This window comes from Juglans regia, chromosome 2 (genome assembly GCF_001411555.2).
Source record: "Juglans regia cultivar Chandler chromosome 2, Walnut 2.0, whole genome shotgun sequence".
Classification (NCBI taxonomy): Eukaryota; Viridiplantae; Streptophyta; class Magnoliopsida; order Fagales; family Juglandaceae; genus Juglans; species Juglans regia.
The window spans coordinates 1,304,337-1,328,237 of record NC_049902.1 but is presented as its reverse complement, the minus strand read 5'-3'; the positions used below and the strand labels follow the sequence as shown (position 1 = coordinate 1,328,237).

The window sequence follows — 23,901 nt, the reverse complement described above, 5'->3', positions numbered from 1 at the left end:
ACGTGGGTGAGTTTGGATCACAAACCCATCTCAACTCATTTCAATTCATCATTACAACTTTTTCAAATCCCAAAATAATAATAATATTAAAAAATAATATTCTAACAATATTTTATCAACTCAACTCAACATCCAAACACACCCTAAATGTATATTGCCCATCTTTGAGGAAATTGTAAGAAGATACTGGGAAATTACAGCCCAGGACCAGTACACTAGCCTAAGAGAGAAGATGAATTCTGCGGAAATGATACAGGAGACCTTCATTACTCTGGAAAATAGAATCAATCTGTTTGTGAAATTGACTTCATCTCTGATAGTCCTACCACACCTAGCAGCAAATTGCAATACTATTATATGTCAAACATCAATTCCATTTGAAATGGAATGCAAAGCGCGCAACAGTCCTCCCGGCGGAATCTGTGTTAACACTGTCATTTGGTAGTGAAAGTTATGGTCTTCCCCAGTACAAAAAGAACAAGTGAGAGCTCAATAAAGAAAATTGTATTTAGAAGTGCCCTATCAATTGTCCATCCGAATATGGTCACCCCCCCAAGGTTGGACTGCATATACATAACTGCAAAATCGAGCGAGCTTTATTAAATATACCAAAATTTATAGCACTAGTATTTCAATGTGTGGATGATACAGATTATGTTCGTGATGTGATCATCCTTTGCAAGGTAAATGACTTGTTTTGGCCTTAAGAACCATAAGACGAAACCATATGCAGCAGATTTTGACAAAAAAGGGAATTATCCAGCAGAGCCTAATCAGTATAATGGGTTGATCCCTAAAACATGTCTCTTTTAAATCTTGTCAACAGCAATCTTGGGCTTATCTGTGAGGAAGAGAATAATTATAGGTCTCCTGAAGACTTGCAGAAAGTAGCTTTGTTAATACCACATATACCTAATTACCTTGCATCAATTTTTAATAAGCCTACACTGTCCCAACCAAAAATAGCAAACAAAACCATGAATTATGATCAGATCTATCTTCAGCTGTAATAAGAAAATCTTAATAGATAATTTATGAAATAAAACAATGCTCTGCAGAAAGTGTTTATGGACATACCGAGAGCTTGTCTTTTATGGTACAGGGACATGTTTGAAGCCAGTTGACTATTTGTGGGCACTGGGACATAATCGATCGATTCCAGATCACTTTCTGAGTAATTTATAAGCAATGGACCTGCTGGAATAGCGGCTTCCATGCTTCTGCCATTATTTGAAATTCCCATTTGAGATGCATTATCAGAGTTGCATGTAAGCAAAGCATGCCATCTGGTTGTAACTGATGCAAGACTTTGAGCTCTATGTGAAATCTTTGCAGCTGACTGCAGAACGATTATTATCCCAACCAGCTCAACAATAGAGCAGACCTACCACAGCCGTAATTAAGCAGAGTAAGAATGAAGCTCAAGTGAGTTCTTGAAATATTACACAAAAGAGTGTAATTTATCACTTTGTTGTGGGAAATGCTATAGTGCTTCTATGCCCATATATAAAATCAATGAGAAGACAAGAAAACCAGAAGTAAAGCTTCAGTTAAAATGGTTGCTAGTATTGGATTTGGAGGTTTTCTAGGTCAGATAATTGTCCAGTAGGACTGATCCATCCACATAACAGCCCCTCCCTCCTTTTACAAGTTACCTACCACATATGAGCATGTATAATCAATGACTACAATTCAGTCATGGATACTTAGTCGGAGATGATGATATTGCCAAGAGGAACGAAAAGCAAAACTTTGTCAGATGAGAGTGATTATGTAATGAAAGTAAGACAAATGCATGAAAGCAATTTTTTTTTTTATTGGCACCAGGTGTCTAGGAGCAGCTTCCCGACTAATCCAGGGGTTGCACAGGCCCTCAATAAGGAGTTTTCCGCAAGTGCTCATCGGATAATTCAAGGGAAAAATCCTCCAGTCCGATGACTCCTAGAGATTGTTTGCACCCAAGGGAATTTAAACCTTAGACCTGGGGGGAGCATACTCTCAAGCCCAAGGCTTTACCATTTGAGCCAATCCCTAGGGGTTACACGACAGCAATTTTTTTAAATCAGATCTACAAACTATATATGAAAACTAAATTATGCTTACAATCATGGCACTCGAGCTTGAAAGAGCATATTTGATTCACACTTACTGCAAAATTGCCGCCATTGGAGAAGTTGATAATTCCTTTATTTCCTGTGGTTTCTACTAGAGCCAGAAATTGACTAGCCGTCACGAATAAGAACTCCAGAAGAAGAAATATTCGGAACCTGTGGCTAATTTTGGTTAGATGATGCTTGAGTCGAATGTGTTCCTCTATATACAGAGAAACATCCAGATCGCTTTCTAGAAGCTTCCCATAGTTTTCAAAGTGTATTACTTGCAAGTTGCACACCAAATTGAAAAGAGCTGCGCCTGATAGATAGATTATGGCTGAATACGTCCATGATACCAGCAAGGCAAATAATGTAGCAGTGGATTGCCACCATGAGTCATTGTGCACATAGAACATATGAATGACCTCACGAGCAGTCTTCAAAAGGAAGCATGGTAATAGCCACACTGCCAACAAGCGGAAGAAACCCTAAACAAGAAGAACTCTCAATACAACAACTCATTGGTGCAGTATAAGTTGAATACATAACAAAAGGTCTGCCCTAAATCAACTACTCGCATTGATAAAGCTCACGGGACGTAGTTATGAGTGACACAACGAAAAGGTTTTTCTTTTTTCTTTTTTGGTTCAAAGAAGGCAAAGGGGAAAGTCGGAGATGGTAAATAAATCCTCTGTAAGGGCGATTCTCAGTCGAGTTCTACTGCAAGTAGACTTATTTCATTTAAGACCTTCTAGCCACTAATCAGTAAAGAGTACGATTTCCATGAATTCCCTAATTGTGCAAGTTTAAACAATCTCAAGTGCAATAAACAAATCAAATCGCCATAAATTCTAATTGATCTGGTAATTAGAATTTGATGTTCTTTCCCAAAAAAGAAAACACATAAAAATCAAGGTTGAAATTTCAAAAGGGGAGATTTGGGTATTGCTCACATTGATCTTCTGCAAGTATTCTTCGCGAAACTGTGCCATATTACCATGGTACCGATCGACAAACAGGAACTTTTTAACACCATACTTGCGAAGGTTATGAGAAATGCATAGTAGAGAAATGGCTGCCACTAGAGACTCAGAAACCAGAATCTCAATCTCAAAGCTTTTGATCTCATACTTCTCGCAATCAGAACAATAAGAACGCTCGATCAAAGCAAGTGGAAGTGCAACACCCAGGAGAAGAAATGAAACCCACGAGAGGGTGAAGCTTATAAAAGAGAACTGGCAGAAGCCAAAGATTCTGAGAAAGGTTTCTAATCGGAGAAGGGAGTGGTCAAGTTGGGTGTCGTCTAGTACTTCTTCATGTTGGTGTGAGTCTACTCTAAGCGGGGTATGGGCTGAAGAGGCTTCTGTTTGCTTGGGAGGAAGTGCCATGAAGTGAGAGAAATGTCTGTTGCAAACTGCAAAAATGGTTCTTTTTCACGAATTGAAAAGGCTGAGAACGAGTTTAACAGAAGGGTATGGATTTGAGAGAGAGAGAGAGAGAGTTGTTGGTGAGTATTGAAGGTGAAAGGTGGACAAAAAGCAGATTAGAGCCAAGAAGTCGATGTAAAGCAACGTGGGAAGTGCTTTCATTACAGTTTGAAGAGGAGTACGAGGAGGGAACCTGACGGGCTTCACACAGAGACTTTGAATAGAGCAACATAAGAAGTGCTGGGCTGCCGCCAGCAATCTCGGCGTGACAGTTAGTACAAATTTATATTTATATTTAATATATTTTTTTAATATATTTAAATATATTAAAAATTATTTTCTTAATTATTAAGTAAAAAAATTTTAAAAATAAAATAAAATATATAAATGATCAAAGTGAAAGAGTAAACTTAGGCGGCATACGTAATATATATTTAATAAGTGGAATGAGATATAAAATTCTCATTTCATGATTTCATCTTAATATTATAATTTTTTTTTTAATTTTTACATAAAATATAACAAATAATTCAACTTTTTTAAATCTCAATTCAAGTTTTTTAAATTTTTAAATATTAATAATATTAAAAAATAATAATTTAAACTTTAATCTAAAATTAAAAATCCTCGTATCACTGTCCAAACCAGGAAAGAAAAGCTACAAATTAATACGATTTATTAGGATGCATCAGATCACAAAACTCTTTCAAAATCCAAGTCTACATCAAATTAGAAATGTGGCTTGTTGCTTAAGAAAATGTTTGAATGGAAATCTATCTTTTGTTAATCGTTCGAGCCTACCGAAACTAATATAAAACTCAATCGAAGAATTTTGTGTTATGTGAGTTGAAATCCGACAAAGACTTTGAGAATCTCTTCTGGATTTCATCAATTGAAAATGACCGAGTGAGTGGATGATGGTCGGTGTATTTCATATCTCCATTGAAACCTAACGGTCTCGGTTTTTAGCAATAAAAATTGAGTAATAATATATACACGACATATTGCACAACATATTACATAATAATATTATAAAATAAAATTATTTTTGTAAAATAATATTATTTTTATAAGATATTTTATAAAAATATTCTTAATTTAAAACATAATTATGTAAAGTATTATAAAAAATATTGTGTAAATCATTTTCTATAAAAATTATATTCATCATCTTTACACGTCATATATTATTTTTTTTTTCGATAAAATGTGTAGTATATAGATGATGAGTAGAAGTATTTAATAAATTTAAGAATAATAAAATTTTTTTAAAAAATATATATTATATGATATGTAAAGACGATGAATAGTAAATTTCATTAAAATATTCATTTGATAGGCAGGCCCTCTTGGTCTTGGATATGAAAGTCATCTAGAAGAGAAGAAAAATGCAGTCTGAGCTATGAGGAAAGCTGGAATGGTAGGTTTCCTTCTCATTTCAAGCCTTTTTCATGGTTGGAATGGCAGGCAGTACTTTGCAGACACTGTAGAATTAAGTTGCGGAAGTTCGGAATTTGACAAAAACCATAAACAAAGTAAGTCCAAGTAATTTTTATTTTTCACTTCGTCTCAAATTTTTTTTTTAAATATCATTTAAATACAAATACTTTTAAAATTAATCAATACACTTTTTTTAAAATTTTAAGTAAAAAATAATTCAATATTGTACATGACAAAAGTAGCATGCAAGGAATCATTATACAATAAATAGAATGCTTAAAAATAATGTCAATATTGAAGTCTTGATTTTCAAATCTTGGTTGAGCATTTTAATATGCTCCCCTCACTACTCTTTATTTCACAAACTTTGCTTGATGGAGAGGAAAACAAAGAACTATTCATACAGCATGCTAAAGCAACTTCCCTAATCACTAAAAATCATAAAGTACATCTCTTTAACTTTTTTTAAAATTTCAATAATATTCCACCATTAAATGACAAGAGACATGTTACGGTAATAAATAGATTCTACAAAAGTAAATTTACGAACTAACATGGGTTCATATGATATATTAAACCTATTTTACAATAAAAATAATTTTATAATCCAACATATCACATCAATCCACATTACTTTGCGGATTTACTTTTGAAAAATCTCTTTATTCTAAAGTATTTCTCAAATGGCAAATGCTAAATGTGATTAGTTATACAATTTTAATTAAAAAAATTAACTTAATTTACATATATTACTTAATAAAATAAAGGTGGTATGAATGATGTGATGGAACAAGAATAAGAATTCATGCTTCCAAAACTATATATTATCAAAGATAATTGCCTAGCTAAGTGGATGTGAAGTGATCCCAAAACTTGGGAAATAGCTCAACATGATCATGGGAATTCCAAAACTGAGGATCAGTATCAGTCACCTGGTCCAAAGGATTGTTGAGTTATGAATAACAATCAATGGTAGACTAATTTGTTCCAAATGCATCCAATCATGAAGATTAGTTTCAATCTGGAATTGTAAGGGAACATCATAATCAGCGCAGTTGTAAAGTTTCAAGTAACTTCCACAGCCTCGAGATTTCGAAGGAGCTGTAGACAGAGAGACGGAAACGAAGGTATAATTACGAACTAGGAGAGAATCTATCAAAATCAAATTCATTTTTTGTCTGTCCATGTGAGAAAAGAATTGACTTTGTGTCATCGATATAGTGCAGGTTGCGGCTCAGAGACTCATGGTATGATGAAAATGAGCAGGAGCAACACCTAAAAGATGCTCAGATCGATCATGGAAGAACCCTACAATGGAGAGAAGATAAATGAAAGGCCCCGGAACTATGATATCACAGAAAGGCAGAAGAGAAGATAGAAAATAAGAATGACTTTGTACAAGAGGAAATTAACCGTGATATAAATCATATATAGACAGTGTTAATTGTTAGTTAATATAAGGAGAGTATTGCAAAAGAAAGATAATAGTACAATAGAACTAAGACAAATGAGAAGTACTACAGTCACAAAAAGATCTCACAAAAATAAAATCATAAACTGACGTGACTTTATGTGAGTTTGTTTTTGTGGAATCTCTTTGTGGCTGTAGTACTTCTCGTTTGGAAAACAAGGATCCATGCTAACACTCTGACAAATGAGGCTAGTTGAATTGCCTGCTTCTTTTACCATATATAGCCCCTTCAACTATATATATATATATCGAATGATCATAGTCTAGAGGAACCAAGAGAAAGAGCACGAGTGAGCAGTTCCCTCCTCAATATCTTTCCCGCAGGAGATTTTGGAATGGAGTTGATAAAAGAGACGCGCCGGACCTTCTTGTATGGTGCAACCTGCAAACAGAAGTGCATGCACTAAATGATGAACATAAAAAAAAAAATGTTGAAACATATATACAATGGAGGATCCTCCCTCCCTCCCTTGGCAGAAGAATATCAAGATCAGAGATATGTCTTTGTTTTTTATCCTATCAAGATTTGGTGGGAAAAGAATCAATCAAGAGGTCAAAAACTCATGATCCTTCATTTAAACAGCTAAGAATATCATGAAATCTATAGACCCAAATCACCCAATTAATGTCACCAGTTGATGTCCAAAATTACAGGTACATTCCAATTAAATTAGGCTTTGGGTTCTTATTTAATGTTTGACTAAGTAGTAGTGAATTTCATGAGTTGTCTTCTATTGAATTATCTAATACAAGGAAGAAGGTCACCTGTTTTGCAATGAAACCTATAACTTGAGCCTCTCTGATATTGCTTCCAGGATTTCTTACCACAAAAGCCATGGGAATCTGCCCTGCTTCTTCGTCAGGGTACCTGCAGCTTCCAAGATAACACAACTTAGTTAAAACAAATAAATTTTTATTAGGAGTTTTGCAACAACGATTTTTAACTAATACACTATATATATATATAGTGTACTAGTTAAATTGAAGGCATCATCTTAGTTGCTAGCCTTAGCCTCAAAAACATGTTAAACCGTCCTACATCTTCCAAAAAATACGATCCCTTGCACCAGTTTCTCGTCAATAGACAAGCATAAAAAAAAATATCGAGTAAATCTGTAAGCTAGTGCAGATAACAGTCATTAGAATGCTACAAATATGAAAAATTAAGCAAGTTTATAATATTTCCCATATGGCAAAAGATGCCAAGCAATACAACTATATATACAAGACATGACTTACGGAATCACAGCAGCATCTGCAATTTCAGGATGTGATACAAGTAAATGTTCCAACTCAGCTGGGGGAACCTACATTAATACAAATGGAGTGATATTTGAGATGACACTGCTTATTATATATAACAACTAATGTTATTTGTTTGAACTTTGAAGGCTATCTCCAGATCAATCACCTGATACGCTTTGTATTTTATCAGTTCCTTTAATCTGTCAACAATGTAGAGAAATCCCTCTGAATCGAAATAACAAAGATCCCCAGTCTTCAACCACCTTTCTGAATCCAATGTTTCAGCAGTGGCCTTGTCATCACCAACATAACCTGCGTACACACACTCCATGATTTATCCGTTCGTCAAACAAAGCCATTATCTTGTATAATGACATACATAACACAGCATTTGTCACGTGGAAGCCCGCCATGTCAATTAATGTTAAAAAAAAAAAAAAAGGTTGTAAATGGAAACTCAAAACAAGCATCACCATTCATGACTGTTGGCCCTCGTAACCAGAGCTCCCCTTTATGGCCAGGAGGTAAAGCCTCTCCAGTAACAGGATCAACTATCTTGGCTTCCATATTTTCAGATAGGCGACCCACTGAACCATGCCGACGGGACTCCTCCGGCGTCATCATTTCTGCCCCCCCTGCTCCACTCTCCGTCAAACCGTATCCCTGACATAAAGAAACAAGAAAAAGTCTACCTCTTTAATATGACAAGACCGTTGAAACGTAATGTACACCAACGTTTATTGATCAGACTCCAGAGCCAGCCATTTGAATATTAGTCGGCAAAACAGTACTGTTCTTTTACACGATACTCCATAAATTAAAGCCTCCATTAACTGATCAAACCTTCTCCGAGAAAATGGGTTTGATGTCAAAACGAGAGGAGATTTTAAAGCAATCAAATACCAAACCATTGTCAACATCAGTCACCAGTAGTATTTTTTTCACAGTTTACTATAATGTAAAAGAATAAAATAAAATAAAAATAAAAAAATAAAATATTTCGTAAGAGCATCAATATTGGATTATGCAAATATAAATATAAAATTTGCATAATATACATCATTTTGTATTTGGTTATTTCACTAAAATCTAATTCTCACATTAGATTATCTATTTATTAGTCAAAATAATAATAAAATATTATTAATTTAATTTTTTTATTATCTTTTTACCTAATTTATTTTTATCATATTTTGCAATTCTATAACTCATATATTAATTAATAATCAAATTATAATTAAATTATTTCATCTAATTGCACCAATTCAAGCAAAACATATCACCTTCAGAATTTAAGCATCAATTCAAGCAAAACATATTAGCTTCATTCAATATGCAATCAGAACCTGAACTCTCCAGTTTATAACAGGAAAAGTGAACATATCAGCATGCCGACTTACAAAAAAACTACGGAAATATAATTGACAAAAGAAATAACAAACGAATCGAAGGTTTCAAGCAAGATTGACTCTCACCAAGAAACCAAAAGCTACCAAACCCAGTTATCATCTGAACCGTGCAATTCTTTAACTACCGTGACTCGTTTTGAGGAATAATCTTGCTGTGAGCTTGGCCGCGTGAACTGCTAGTGACGAATAGAACCAAACAATTTCAAGTGGTGGATCGGGTAGAATTTGTATTAATCGGGAAAATATGGAGCTGAAACTTGAGAAATCGGTCACGCCCTTTCGATATTCAGCCATGAACCAGTGGATGGACTCTTGCAGCATGAGTTGGTATGGGTCTGCTGGGTTTGGGTAATTGGAAGGCTTTAATTGAATGGGCACTTCTTACTCACAATAGAAACAAAATAGTGAAGCAGGTAATTACCATAAACATCAGAAACAAGTAGGATTGCAAGCTTGGAATGACGATGGCCACTAACGTAAGCCTTGTGGCCTCCAATTTTGTGTACTGACCCAGCTCCATAGCTGGAGTTAATTACTGGAGGGTTCTCCAAGCAATGATGGCTTAAGGTGGCGTCCTCAGAATAGAAACCGAGAGGAAGAGAAAGAAGGATGGATGTGCAGAAATTGGAGAGAAGTGGGGGACTTTTTGCGGAAATTGGAGAGAAACGAAGAGAAGAGGGAGGGAAAGAGGGAGGCTTGGGAGTTGGGTATACGAGGGAAAGGGGGAGAGAGGGGAAGTTAGTCTGGACGGTACTTTTTTGTAATAAAATACTCATTTGGTCTGTTTACAGTATTAATCCAAATATGACCGGTGAAAGGAGATCACTGTTGCTCAAAGTCATGATATTATTATACATTTGGTTAATTCAATGCAGACATTTTTAAGATAAATTATGTAAATATTTACAAATACTGGCATTTGGATAATCCAATGCTGTAAGCTAGCTGAATCAACCAATGACCTGACAACACTCACGGTCTCACCTGCACAATCGTCACGTTGGGGAACTTAGCCGCGAAGCGCTCGGCGACCTCCTTTCCTAGCGGTGCGCCCGAGGATCCTAGCAGCTGGAGCGAGCTCAGATCGTACTTGTTGACGAGGTCAGACTTGGCCAGCGCCACCACGACCGAAGGCGAAATCGGTATGTATGTAACCCTATACTTCTCCACAGCACTCAACATGCCCTCCAAGTCGAACCTGCTCATCAGAACCAGCGTTTCTCCCCTCGCCACTGCCCTCACGAGCATGATAAACCCGAATATGTGAAAGAGAGGCAGTGTGAACAAGCAAACCGGGTGTGGCTGCAGCATCTCAGTCTGATTCTGATCCGTCTCCGGCAGGAGCTGTCGAAACTTTGCTAAGAGGGCGATCAAGTTCCGGTGAGTTAGCAACACACCCTTGACCCTCCCGGTCGTTCCCGAGGAGTACAGAATCGCCGCCGAGTCCGACTGACTCACTTGGACTTGCTGGAATCGGTCAGTGCCATTACGACTTCCGTTTATCATTGAGAGAAACTCGGGGGAGTCGAGGAGTATGGTACCTAGAGGAAGACTGGGGAGCTTGTGGGACGTAGACGAGGTGGCGAAGGCGATGACAGGGTTACAGAGTCGGACCTGGTAAGAGATTTCAGAGTCGGAACCTAGTGGGTTAGAGGGTGAAATGGTGACGCCTAAGGCCAAGAGAGCGAAATAGAGAACCGGAACGTGGAGGGAGGGAGGGGTGAGAATGAACGCAACCTGTCCTTTGGACAGAGAGGTTGAGCTTCGGAGAGAGGTCGTAAGGGAATGGATTTGGGACAGGAACAGGGAGTATGATACATGGACGCCGGTGGAGGATTCTACGAGGACGGTGGTAGTAGATTTGAACGCAGAGGATCGGAGGAGGAGCTCGGAGAGGGTGAAGTCGGCGATGGAGAGGGGTTGGGAGAGAGGAGGGAGTGGGACCAGGGGGCGCATGCTTTGAAAGGTCTTGGTTTTATGGCAGAAGCCGCTGTTGGAGTCGACGGGAATGCTGGGATTTGTTTGGACGTCGGCCATGGAATGTGGAGGCAGCGGCGTCGGAGATTGGAGAGAATTTCTGCGTGTAGCTCAGATATATCGAAGAAGAAAGATGAGAGAGTTTAACGTTTGAGTCTGGCCGTTAGTTTGAATTGTTTATTATTATAAAGGTTTGACCCATAAAAATAACGACTGTGAGGGTCACATCAAAGATAAATAATAATAAAAAAATACCAACTTGTTTACTAATAAGAGTAGTTGCGTGTTTTTTTTTATTAAGACATTTGCCTCTTGAAGTGATAAGGAGGTGTAATTGTAGATAATATTATTTTTTTTAAAAATAAAATCTACCATTATATTGGAAGTGATGTTTTTCTTCATTTCGAAATCTCAATTTTTTTTTTGGATAGATGATCATTTCGATCGGTCTGATATAGAATTAATAGGCAAACTTGCTAGATTTAGTGGCCAACTGCTCTGTTGCCACAAAATTCTGATGACATGACATTCTATAAAAAGATGTTTTTAAGGTCTCTTTCTCTTGGTTACAAAGTGGACATTCTTCTAAATCTTGAAAGAGAATGAAATCACCAATTCGTGATTTAGCCAGAAAAATATTCTATAGTAGTTTCTAAATCAGTAATTTATGGCGATCATGAATTTTAAGGCTCCACATTGGCTTGAAGAATGATATTGAGAAGCCTTGTTGATCTGGGACTTGGGTTTGTAATGTTGCCTGGTAAGTTGTTTTAACTGAGTATTTTCCATTGTGGCTACGTGTCCAAACAACTTTGTCTTGCTCAAATGATCTTACTGAGAGAGGATTTTTTGTATTTCTGATATACTTTCTTGATCAAAGAGATTTCTCATTTTTAGAACATCTCAATTCTTAGGATTACTGATTATGCAATCTGAAACTGTAAGAGTTGAGTGATTTAGGACCATACCTTGTATTTGCTGTGGTTTGAAGTTATTCAGGCTTTGTTTGGTAAGTAAACTCATCTCAATTCATCATTACAACTTTTTCAAATTTCAACACAAAATATAATAAACAATTCAATTTTTTCAAATTCTAACACAAAATATAATAAACAATTCAATTTTTTCAATTGCTAAAATAATAATAATATTAAAAATAATATTCTAACAATATTTTATCATCTCAACTCAACTCAGTTCAACATCCAAACGCAGCAGTGAAGGAACTCATGGATCTGACCAGATATTTACAGATTCTCCACTTTGGATTTGGAAGCAACGACCTTTGTTGAACAAATCTTTTGTTTTGAATATTCCCTTCGACATGTATAAATCAGTTGTCTTCTGTGTTGCCTCCCAGAAAGTTGTGAATGCTGTTGGAGTCAACAGGAATGCTGGGATTTGTTTGGACGTTGGCCATGGAATGTGGAGGCAGCGGCGTCGGAGATTGGAGAGAATTTCTGCGTGTAGCTCAGATATATCGAAGAAGAAAGATGGAGGGAGTTTAACGTTTCAGTCTGGCCGTTGGTTTGAATTGTTTACTATTATAAAGGTTTGACCCATAAAAATAAGGATTGCTAGGGTCACAAAGAAAAAAAATAATAAAAAAACACCAACTTGTTTACTAATAAGAGTAGTTGTGTGTTTTTTTTTAGAGTTATACCTGCGTCGAAACCTCCCTCGCTCGCGTCAAAACAAATCCCTCGCCCTCGCCCTTGCCCTCGTCGATTGTGCTTTGCCCACCGCCATCGGCAACGCCTTCTCTTTCCAGCGACACCGAGGTCGTCTGCACAGCGCCGCCACACCCCTCGTCGCCCAGCTCTCCTCCCTTCCCATCACCAGCCCATCTCATTTTCTTCCTCTCCCCACCCCCCACGTCGCCCCCCAGCCCCACCAGTCGCTTTGCCCATCCTCTCCCCCACCCCCACCCCTTTTTGCCCAAACAATGCCATAGTTGGCCCTCACCCCCTCTGCCCAGCACACCCCCCCCTGGTCGACCCTCCCATCTCTCCCTGAGTCTTCTCGTGCGGCTTCCTCGTCATCCCCGAGTAAGTTTTGCTCTAAATTTGGCCTTCTTATGATGTTTGCTTTCCTTTATGTTTTCCTTGAAAAGAACATGAACTGAAAAGTTTAAAGGCGTTTGGATTCGAAAATGACTTGACATGAGCTGAGATGAGTTGAGATGGATTGTAAATAGTAATGAGATGAGTTGTGAATAGTAGTGAGATTTGTGAGTTAAAGTTGCTTAATATTAATGAATAGTAGTGAGATGAGTTGAGATGAATTGAGATGAGCTGAGATGACTTACGAATCCAAACGTCTCCTATGATAGCAACCCAATATATGATAGTTGTGGTGCATTCACATATTTGTTTAAAAAAAGATACTTTTTTTTGTCTTTTTAATCTAAGATTAAGGAGTTGTTTTTCCTTTCGTTTAATTTATCACATTCATCGATCAAACAAGGAACATTGTATTGTATTTTAAATAAGCCAGCCCTGTAGTAAATATTGTAACTGGGAGAATAAATAGGGGAACTTATGGGTGTTGAATTGATAATGTTAAGGACTTTGAATGTGCTCATATGGTTCTTAATTGGTAATTTGGTAACATGTTTCAACTTCACGGATCATGATAGTGATGTAAGATCAAATCCCACCTTTACTTAGAATCCATGGATTATTAATGGGAGGAGGGCTAAGCTTCTACTTTGTACCCAAATTTTATTATTTATAAACAAAAATTATAATAAAATCCAATTTGCCTTCATATACACAATGCTTTCTAAGCTATATGGAAGCTTTTCAAATTTTTTTTTTTTTTTTTTTTGGTTTAATGCCATTGGAAGACACCATTGGATATCGATTCACCCAACATCTTTTGGACAATATAAAATAAACCAATTGATGGGAATATATTTTCACTTTTTTTGAATATATTTTCATGGGATTTATTTTTTGAGGTAGTATGGGAAGCGAAAACAACTTCATCAAGCTGAAGTAGGACCAAAGAAAGTGGTATATATTCTCATCAAACCGACCACAAAAAGTGATTTAGATACATTTACACTACCACAACTTGCCATTCATGCATTTGAGTTTGACCTATGAATAAATGGGCAATGAAAGCAACACCCCAAAAGAAATATATATACTGTAAAAAGGGATGAGATGAGGAGGATGTCATGTTATCGAGGTTGGGTTGGATATCTTTCTTAATGCCTTTTAGTTGGGTTAGAGATATGCTTGATCTTATGGAAAAGACTTGAATAAAAAGAACTCAAACCAACTATGTTTGTACTCATCGAGAAGGGTCCACTCCAAATTTGTAAGCATGCATACCTTTAATGCTTTGTCTCAATTTATGTCCCTTCTATGCCTCCTTAGGGTTGGTTTCATGTCCATCTCTCATTTTTGTTATGTCTATTGAGTGCATTAAATTCACTAAATAAGAAGTAAATCTACTCTTAAAAAGAGACAAGATATGGACCATATGAAAATGACATTAACTTTGTTTTGATTGTGTTGTTGATTGAACATATCAAATTCATGGAACATTAGTTTAGGAAAATAACATATCGTACGGATTTACACTAGTCTTTTCACTTCTATCATACTATGTGGATAAAATATTATTAATCAATCCTTAGATTTTTTTTTTTAAATGAGAGATAATCTAATGATTAAATACAAGAAACAATGACACATCAACACATCGTCATTGTCTACCATCTTAAGAAAATCCTAACTAAACAATTATGCTAAGAAAAATGATACTCTCACCGACAGTTGGGTCCTAATTGAATTGGGTCGTGACAATTTTTTTTTTATTTAGTGATTAAAGAATTATTTTTTTAATGATGTTGTATTTTTTTTTTATAAATTGTTTAAGGATAGCTCTGCTCTAATGTTAAACATTATCCAACTAAGTTCACAAACTTCATTAATGCAAATATTTAGGTGGTTTTTTAGGCTGCAAGTTATTGGGGAGTTTAGACTTCAAAATTTATTTCGGATGAGGGCTATGTCAAATCAATCAATTAGATACATCATCATCATCATCTGAGTACTTAGGCATGCCCATTTATGTTCTCTACTTTGGTGCTCTAAAATTGATGATTGTGTTTATGCAAGCACTATGCAAGTTGAGGTTTTTATTTATTTTATTTTTCGATTTTTCTACATACTATCGTTGGGATAATTCATTATTGAAAATCCTCATTTTCAAATGTGTGGCGTTATTAAAAAAGTGTCTAGCTAAATTTATAAAATTTAATATTTTTAATCAAAATTTAACCGAACTCTAGTGCTCTCAGCAATCCAAACTTGACCATGTTTACGTGCACTAGGTTGGTTGGATCCTTGCTATAACATAACGCACTGTAGACACCAAAAAAAATATAGGGGAACGTGGAGCAATACATATTAAATTTTTAGTTCTCATATGATATATATATATATATGGTACAAATATCTGCAATATCCCAACATGGTAAACAGCATCAGATGTCAGGGAGTTGCACCATTTAACTGCTATTACAAATGAACTTATAAAAGAAAACAAAAAACTACTATTACAAATTATCCATTTTCCCATGACACATTTAGACAACGCATCACAAAATACCATGTGAGAAATATTTGAACATGCACATCATGTGTACCAACCACCAAATGAAGTATATAACGTATTATAGAGCTGCCATAAGTAACTAAATATATTGATTGCATTCAAGAATTTTAATACATAAAAAAAAAAAAGAATTTTAATACGTACCCATCCATCTTTGGCATTTGAATATCCATGAAGCACGCATCAAAATTATGTTGAAGTTGAAGCAATGCCAGAGCAGCTTTGCCACTCTCAGCACACTCCACATCTGCTCCAAACTTCTTCAGCGCACCTGCAGCAACCCATGGTTAACCCTGTTATGCACAAACACAATTGGCATTCCTTATCCAATCAAGGTTTGGGTTCATTACAAAACTACAACCTTGAAAATTTGTTAATTCATTTTACTACTCTATGTATTTAAACACAAGTAATGAGATACTCTTGCAATGTTAAGTCTATCTAATTGCCTCTTTTTCAACTCTTTTTCAAAAAAGAAATTCTCTCTTTTTTGTTGTGTTCAAGAACCTACTTTATTGCAATCAATTCAATTCAAACTCTGACATTTAGAACACCCCCCCAAAAATTCTAAAAAAAAACTTGCAATCCCCACAATTTGCTTTTCAGAAAGTAGGACACAATTTTACAGGCAGCACCATAAATACAAATTTTATTAGTGTTTTTTTCTATAAAAGATTGGAATGTGAGCTGCATTAACAAGACTTTCGTCTCTGAAGCCATAGCTGTGGTCATTGCCTTGGCTTTGTATTTTTAATAGGGATGCAGTGTAAATCATTTGAAAATTGAACTCGGGCAGGTGACTATGGGGAGGAGCAGAAAAAAATACAATAAAAGGGAGCATACCGAGATGTCAAGGAACCATTTTTTCCGCACATGGCAACGATGCTCTTCATGTTAGTTACTAGCAACTTCCACCACAATACCAAGTCTCTTTAAATGGTATCTGGTTATGGTAGCTTCTCATCAACTACTATTGCTTTTAATCCTCTAAAACTAGAAGGCAGATCTTCAGAACTAGGTTTTTCCTTATCGCCGTGTAGATTTTTCCTACACCTCTCAAACTACAGCAGTGAATGAAAATGTGCTGCCAACCTGAGGTCGGCTTACACTAATTATCTGACCACCCATTAGCTCAACCAAACACTTACTGATGCTCAAGCCTATACCAGTTCCTCCATAATGTCTAGAGGTTTACGTGAGAAAGTACGCATATATTCACTAAAATTTAATCCAAAATAAGAGAGCTCAAAAATATTATTAAAAGCTCACCATGGAGAACTCTATGCCTCCAATTCTAGATTCTTCCTGATCAATATACGCAGAAAGATATAAGAATACACCAATCTTTCTCGATCTAGCAACATATGTAAAATTCTAGCTTGAAGGTGCATATAAGGGCAGAAACTCCATTGAAGCAATCAAACACCATGAGACATGTCAACAAAATAAAAGCAAAAAATTCAAACTCTTTTTTTTTAATAGGAAAAATCATTTCTGAGAAGAGAGTATTCGGGAGGTCCACTTGACACCAAGTCAAAAGACTTGAGACGTCTGCAATGGGCTGGTAAAAAATCCAAACTTGAAGCGCATAACACCAAAAAATACTCCACAAATCAAAACCCAGATTCCCATTAATCTTTCGAATGCAAAATTCAAAAATACCAAAGTCCAATACCATTGAAATACACCCATGTTAGTTTTATCTGAAATAAAAGACAATTGAGGAGAGAGAAATCAATCTAGCAAAAATATATAAATCAAACAACTGATTGTAGCCAAACGCAGTGAATAATGCACTGAGGAAAAATAAACTGAAATAAGTCAGATTGAGACTCATTTACCTCTGAATAAGCATAAAGCTTTCTGGCAAAAGATCGAAGGTTTTTCTCTCTTGAGCTGTATGAGAAAGGATCAATGAAAGCCGACCTTTTCTATGTCCGTGTGTGCGCTTTTTCAACCTCAAGTTTCTCTAAGGTTTAAAAAATCAAATCAGAACAAAGTTTGAGAAGGAAAAAAATAAAGAAATAAAATGGAAAGTAATGAATCATTTTCAGAGTATTAACAAAAATCTCACCATCTCAAGCATTCATAAGTTCTTATATAGTTAAAACATAAGAGTAGGCATACCCCGATAACTACTGAAAATTGAGTTTGCCACCCATCACAGTACTGAACACAAGATGGAAGAAAAATATCAATAATTTAAGAATGAGATATTGACCAATTACTAGTCCCGTGACAGATCTATGAATATAGAAAATTCTTAACACTAGTTCCGTGACAGATCAGGAGTAAAAGAATAAGTTCACCATATGTAAAAATCTTATCACTAGTCCCATGACAAATCTATTAAAATTACATTAAATAGCTAAAAGGATTTACTGCATGGGACCGTAAGCAATATCTTCATGTGGAAACTGATACTGAAATTTCATGAGATGGAACTGAAAGCGCATTGGCAGTGTGTGGGTAAGAAAAATACATGCATATTAACTAGTACCAAAATATATGCAGCTCTTGATTTAATAAAGACACAAGTACTGGCAATGCAAGATTTTTATTTTTTGATAGGTAACTGGCAATGCAGAATAGCAGAGTACGCAAAGTTAAAAACACCAGGGAGAATAAAGATTAGTGTTAGGATAAATAAATTATCAATCTTAGAAGTGACATATTTTTAAACTTAAGAATTGATGTTAATTTTCTCTGGAACATCCCAAGAGGAAATAACTTAAGGTTGCAGTCTTAATATTATGGAGATTTAACATCGCAAAGTAAATATAAAAAAGACTAGCATAATTTGACATGTTATGTTCCTCAAAAAATTATAAAACTGACCCAAGCCTTTTGTTAAAACCTATTTTTGTCGAGTTATATGATCCTTAGTGATGCAGAAAATAATTTTTCATAGATAGTCCAATATTTTAATAAATTCATTGATGTAAAGAAATCTCAAGTATGCAACAACTTGAAGCAAAGGTCTCTTGAAAATAGTCCCGATGGTTTGTTTTCACTAAAAATCAGGATTATGTAATGGATGAATAAGTTGTTAGGATCACCTGCAGAAGACATCAAAATCGCAGTGCAGAGGAGTGTGGGAGAAGAACCGAAGTCGAAAATCGGCTTCTGGGTGGGGGCGTCGGGAACTCAAAAATTTAGCAGAAATAGCTTTAGTTTCTACCACCACAGAGAGAAAAAAGAAAAATGGGTGCCATGAGCGGCAACATCTACAACCCCGCACCATTAGTTTCTAGTAAATATAGAGAAAAAAAATAATGGAGTAAACAGAGAAAAAAAAATGTATGCCAAAACCCTAAAATCACAGATTATTTACCCTCTCGCAGATCTGAAGGCTTCGCGTCGGTGGATGAGAGGGCAGCTTCGCGTCTGTGGACTAAGGGCAACTTCACATCGAATGGACTGAGGGCTTCGCGTTGGTGGACTTAAGGACCGAGGGCTTGGGGACTGATCTCCTTGGGAGGGCTGAGGTCGTGCTTGGCTGAGGTTGGTGATTGCTTGGCTGAGAGGGCTGAGATTGAAGAGAACGAAGGGATGAGGAGATTCGGGAAGGGAAATTGATGGGCTTAGGGGTGGGGGGGAACTAACGTCTGGGGGCTGAGAGACGCGAAGCGAAAAACCGGTCCAATGGTTAGTGAATTGGTCCACGCGTCAGGTGTGTTACGGCTGCCGCGAACAGTAGGCTGATGGGAAGATTATTATTATTTTTTTTATTAGGACATTTGCCTCTTCAAGTGATAAGGAGGTGTGATTGTGGACAATATTATTTTTTTTTCTAAATAAAATCTAGCATTATAATTATAAATAATTGGAAGTGATGTTTTTCTTCGTTTCGAAGTCTCAATTCTTTTTTTGGATAGATGATCATTCCGATCAGTCTGATATAGAATCAATAGGCAAGCTTGCTAGATTTAGTGGCCAACTGCTCTGTTGCCACAAAATTCTGATGCCATGACATTCTATAAAAAGATGTTTTAGGGTCTCTTTCTCTTGGTTGCAAAGTGGACATTCTTCTAAATCTTGAAAGAGAATGAAATCACCAATTTGTGATTTAATAGGAAAAATATTCTATAGTAGTTTCCAAATCAGTAATTTATGGCGATCATGAATTTTAAGGCTCCACATTGGCTTGAAGAGTGATATTGAGAAGCCTTGTTGATTTGGGACTTGGGTTTGCAATGTTGCATGGTAAGTTGTTTTAACTGAGTATTATCCATTGTGGCTAAGTGCCCAAACAACTTTGTCTTGCTCAAATGATCTTACTGAGGGAGGATTTTTTGTATTTCTGATATACTTTCTTGATCAAAGAGATTTCTCATTTTTAGAACATCCCAATTCCTAGGATTACTGATTATGCAATCTGAAACTGTAAGAGTTGGGTGATTTAGGACCATACCTTGTATTTGCTATGGTTTGAAGTTATTCAGGCTTCGTTTGGTAAGTAAACTCATCTCAATTCATCATTACAACTTTTTCAAATCCCAACATAAAATATAATAAACAATTCAACTTTTTCAAATCCTAACACAAAATATAATAAACAATTCAACTTTTTCAATTGCTAAAATAATAATAATATTAAAAAATAATATTCTAACAATATTTTATCATCTCAACTCAACTCAACTCAGTTCAACATCTAAACGCAGCAGTGAAGGAACTCATGCAGAAGACATCATATTTACAGATTCTCCACTTTGGATTTGGAAGCAACGACCTTTGTTGAACAAATCTTTTGTTTTGAGTATTCCCTTCCACATGTATAAATCAGTTGTCTTCTGTGTTGCCTCCCAAAAAGTTGTGTTCTTTAAGTATTTAGCAGTATGGATTGAATGCCACAAACCATTTGCAGTTCCACCTAATTTCCATCCTGTTTTTGCTAGCATTGCTTGATTCATCTTCTCCATTAATCTGATACCCAGACGACCTTCTTTTCTTGATAAACAGATAGACTTCCAGGACTTTAATATCATATAATGAATTTTATCTTTTGAGAATCCCCATCAAAAGTTTTTAAAAGTTGTATCAAGTGATCTGCAGATTGATTTTGGCAGCTGAAAAGAGCTAATATGATATGTTGGTATCGAGCTTACTACAGATTTGATTAGCATAGTTATACATGTCTGGGCTAGCAACTTTGATTTTCAACGTTCCAATTTTTTTCCCACTTTGGTCAGCATTTCACTGTAATTTTCTTTTTTCCTTCTGTTGAACGAGGTTGATAAACCCAAATATTTCATTCTAGCTGATGCTGGTTTATAAGGTAACCATTGGGAAATTGACATTTTTGTCGTTTGGCTTGTAATCCTGGTAATAAACATTGAAGGTTTACTCATATTTATCATCTGTCCAGACAAACTTTAATATTTTGCTAGACACTCTGATGTGTTTTGCGCATTTTTTTTGTTGTCTTTGTGAAGATAATTATATCATCTGCAAATAGTAAATGTGACACTGTTGGACTATTCCTGCTAATTTGTACCCCTTCTAGTTTCTGTGGAGTTTCAGCCTTCAATAAAATTCTAGATAGTGCTTCTGTGACCAGTATAAAAAGAAAATGGTGAAATTGGATCACATTGCCTGATATCTCTCTAAGATTTGAAGAAACCTCTTGGTGAACCATTGATGAGAATGAAAAATGACACTGAATTTATGCACTCATTTATCAAATTTATCCATTTTTTATTGAAACTCAGATTCTTCATCACTACGAAGAGAAATTCTCATTCTACATGATCAAAAGCTTTTTCCATGTCTAGCTTAATTGCCATTAAACTTTTTTTTCTCTGTTTTCCTTTTGAGATGGTGAAATAGCTCATGAGCTATGATAGTATTTTTCTTGATGTTTCTACTAGGGACAAAGGCTATTTGGAGTGGAGAGATAATTTTTGGGAGTAGACATTTGAGATGATTGGCCTTGATTTTGGTTATGATCTTGTACCTGACATTTGTAAGGCTAATGAGACGATATTTGCTTGGACTATTTGGACTAGACATTTTTGGGATAAGAGCAATGTTGGTATAATTAATCTGCTTTAGAAATTGTCCACTGCTAAAGAAATTCTACACTGCTAGTATGACTTCTTTCTTGACAATATTTCAGTAGTGCTTATAAAAGAGGTCGTCATACCATCAGACCCTAGAGCTTTGTTGTTGACAATCTGTTTTAATATTTCATTCTCTTCTAGTATGGCAGTTAGAGATTCATTATCTATGTCTGAGATTTGCTTATCAAAGAGATTATCCAAATGTTCCGGAACAATTGGATTTGAAGAGGAATATATAGAGCTGAAATAACTAATGAAAGCAGATTCTATTTCAAGGAGTCCATAGTCCAAATACCTGGTCCTAGTTTGATTGTTTCAATAGCATTCATTCTTCTTCGTATGGTCTGATGTTGATGATGCTAAGTGCTATAATGTTGGATCGGAAAAAAGTAGTCTCCATTCTTGATTTGCAATGACACGGTCTAATCTTCTGTTATAAGTGCATTACCCTGTATGTTATTGTCTAAGTGAACTTTGGGCTCATATAACCAATATCAATCAAGTCATTTATATCCATGAGAGCTTTGAGACCCTTATTTGGGTTATAAGAAATAGGCCTCCCGCCATATTTTTCAGACTGATTAATGAAATCATTGAAGTCTCCCATACAAACCCAAGGCCCTGAAAAAGCTTGATATAAAAAATCTAAGTGGCTCCAAAAATTAGTTTTGTTGTTCTACTGGGCTGGTGCATATACATAAGTAAGTAACCATGGTTGATGTGAGGGATCAGAGTAAACTAAAACTGATATTGCATTACTATTAATATGTACAAGTTCAACTTCTACACCCGGTCACCACAAAATTAGAATGCCCACTTTTTTACATACAACAGGACTATAAACGAAATGATGGAAACCTATACTATTAACAATAGAAATTGTATGATCATCCGTCACCAAGGTTTCCGAAAAAAAAACTACATCCGGGTTATATTTTCTAATATTAGCCCTTAAGTTTCTGATTGCTTTGGGACGGGCTAATTCCCTGCAATTCCAAGCCATTGTCTTCACTTGGCTTGTGAAGGCATTTTTAAGCTTGTCTCGCTAACTGATTTGGATTTTCCTTGGGAATGAGAATGTGGTCTGCTGTAGGGGTTGAGTTTAGCTTTCCCTTTTAATTTTTTCTCCTTGCCCAAGGATCCTGAATGCATTTCCAGAAGTGTTAGGGTCATTGAAGAATCATCTGCTTGTAACTCTGGAGCTGTATACTCCTAGTCACTACTAATAAGAGTAATGCTAATATGTTCCTAGTCACTACTAAGAAGACTGGCTAGAGAGAAGTCAGAGCTTCTTTATCTAGGAGGTGGATAATATTTCTGCACTTATTGTTGCTTAGTTTCTAATCTCACTCACTTTTCTTCTCAATCCATCTCTCTTTTATTCATCTTTTCAACCATCAACCTCTTCAGCCACAACTTCAATTCTGATGGACATGGAATCGTTAATCTCACAAACGGAAGCTCTGTTATGGAGTGATATGAACCTTCAACCTGCTCCAGAAACAGCAAAGGCAAATTCAGACACAATCCTGATAGGAAGGTTAATAGCAGATAGACCTCTGAACAAATATGCAATCCATTCTAATATTAAGGCCTATTGGAATTTCATCATTGAAGATATGGAGATAAACAAATTTATATTCACCTTTAGATCCATTTAATAAGATAAGTTCAGAGTCCTTAATCAAGCCCCTTGGAACTTTAAAATGCATTTGCTTATTCTGAAACATTGGGCCCTAGGTGTAACTCTTCAGGAAATCAGTTTAAATCATGCTATTTTCAATGTGCAAATCCATGGTTTACCTTTAGACCATATAACTCTTGATAATGCAATTGAAATTGGGAAAGCACTTGGGTCTTTGATTAAAGTGGAAGATGACCCTTTATATGGTTTAACCTTCAAAAAATACATTCAAATTAAAGTGGAGATAGACATTACAAAGCCTCTTCAGTAAGGGTTCATGATGCCAAGACTAGGAAACCATGAAGTATGGGTTGCTTTCAAGTATGAAAAATTATTAGACTTTTGCTATGCATGTGGAAGACATGGTCATTCCCAAATTTTTTGTGGCTTCCTAAGTTCACCCCCAATAAGGCTTTCATATGGTCCTTGGATTAGAGTTGAATTCAGTAACAATCCAG

General features: G+C 35.9%; 2 protein-coding genes across 2 annotated transcripts; both read right to left on the bottom strand.

The window, feature by feature from the left end:
* Nucleotides 1-58: 58 nt before the first annotated feature.
* On the bottom strand, nt 59-3,740 carry LOC108992471. Its single transcript, XM_018967089.2, has 4 exons — nt 3,047-3,740; nt 2,150-2,581; nt 1,078-1,384; nt 59-577 (listed from the first exon to the last, which is right to left on the bottom strand). Exons 1-4 carry the CDS (start codon nt 3,479-3,481, stop codon nt 435-437), a joined length of 1,317 nt encoding a protein of 438 aa, XP_018822634.1. The 5' UTR covers nt 3,482-3,740; the 3' UTR covers nt 59-434.
* A 2,621-nt stretch (nt 3,741-6,361) lies between these two features.
* On the bottom strand, nt 6,362-11,217 carry LOC108992542 (4-coumarate--CoA ligase-like 9). The gene is made up of 6 exons (XM_018967158.2): nt 10,070-11,217; nt 8,150-8,339; nt 7,843-7,988; nt 7,671-7,738; nt 7,197-7,299; nt 6,362-6,813 (listed from the first exon to the last, which is right to left on the bottom strand). The coding sequence occupies exons 1-6, from the start codon at nt 11,120-11,122 to the stop codon at nt 6,688-6,690; spliced, it is 1,686 nt and encodes a 561-aa protein (XP_018822703.1). The 5' UTR covers nt 11,123-11,217; the 3' UTR covers nt 6,362-6,687.
* Nucleotides 11,218-23,901: the final 12,684 nt, after the last annotated feature.

Bases quoted from the DNA above. Each gene is read 5' to 3' on its own strand.
- LOC108992471 (XM_018967089.2), bottom strand. From the start codon at position 3,481: ATGGCACTTCCTCCCAAGCAAACAGAAGCCTCTTCAGCCCATACCCCG. The intron at 2,582-3,046 runs GTGAGCAATACC...CTTCTTGTTTAG, and splicing joins AATACTTGCAGAAGATCAAT to GGTTTCTTCCGCTTGTTGGC. The intron at 1,385-2,149 runs GTAAGTGTGAAT...CGGCTGTGGTAG, and splicing joins CCAATGGCGGCAATTTTGCA to GTCTGCTCTATTGTTGAGCT.
- LOC108992542 (XM_018967158.2), bottom strand. From the start codon at position 11,122: ATGGCCGACGTCCAAACAAATCCCAGCATTCCCGTCGACTCCAACAGC. The intron at 8,340-10,069 runs GTGAGACCGTGA...TCTTTATGTCAG, and splicing joins CCAACGTGACGATTGTGCAG to GGATACGGTTTGACGGAGAG. The intron at 7,989-8,149 runs GTGATGCTTGTT...GTGTGTACGCAG, and splicing joins AGGGCCAACAGTCATGAATG to GTTATGTTGGTGATGACAAG.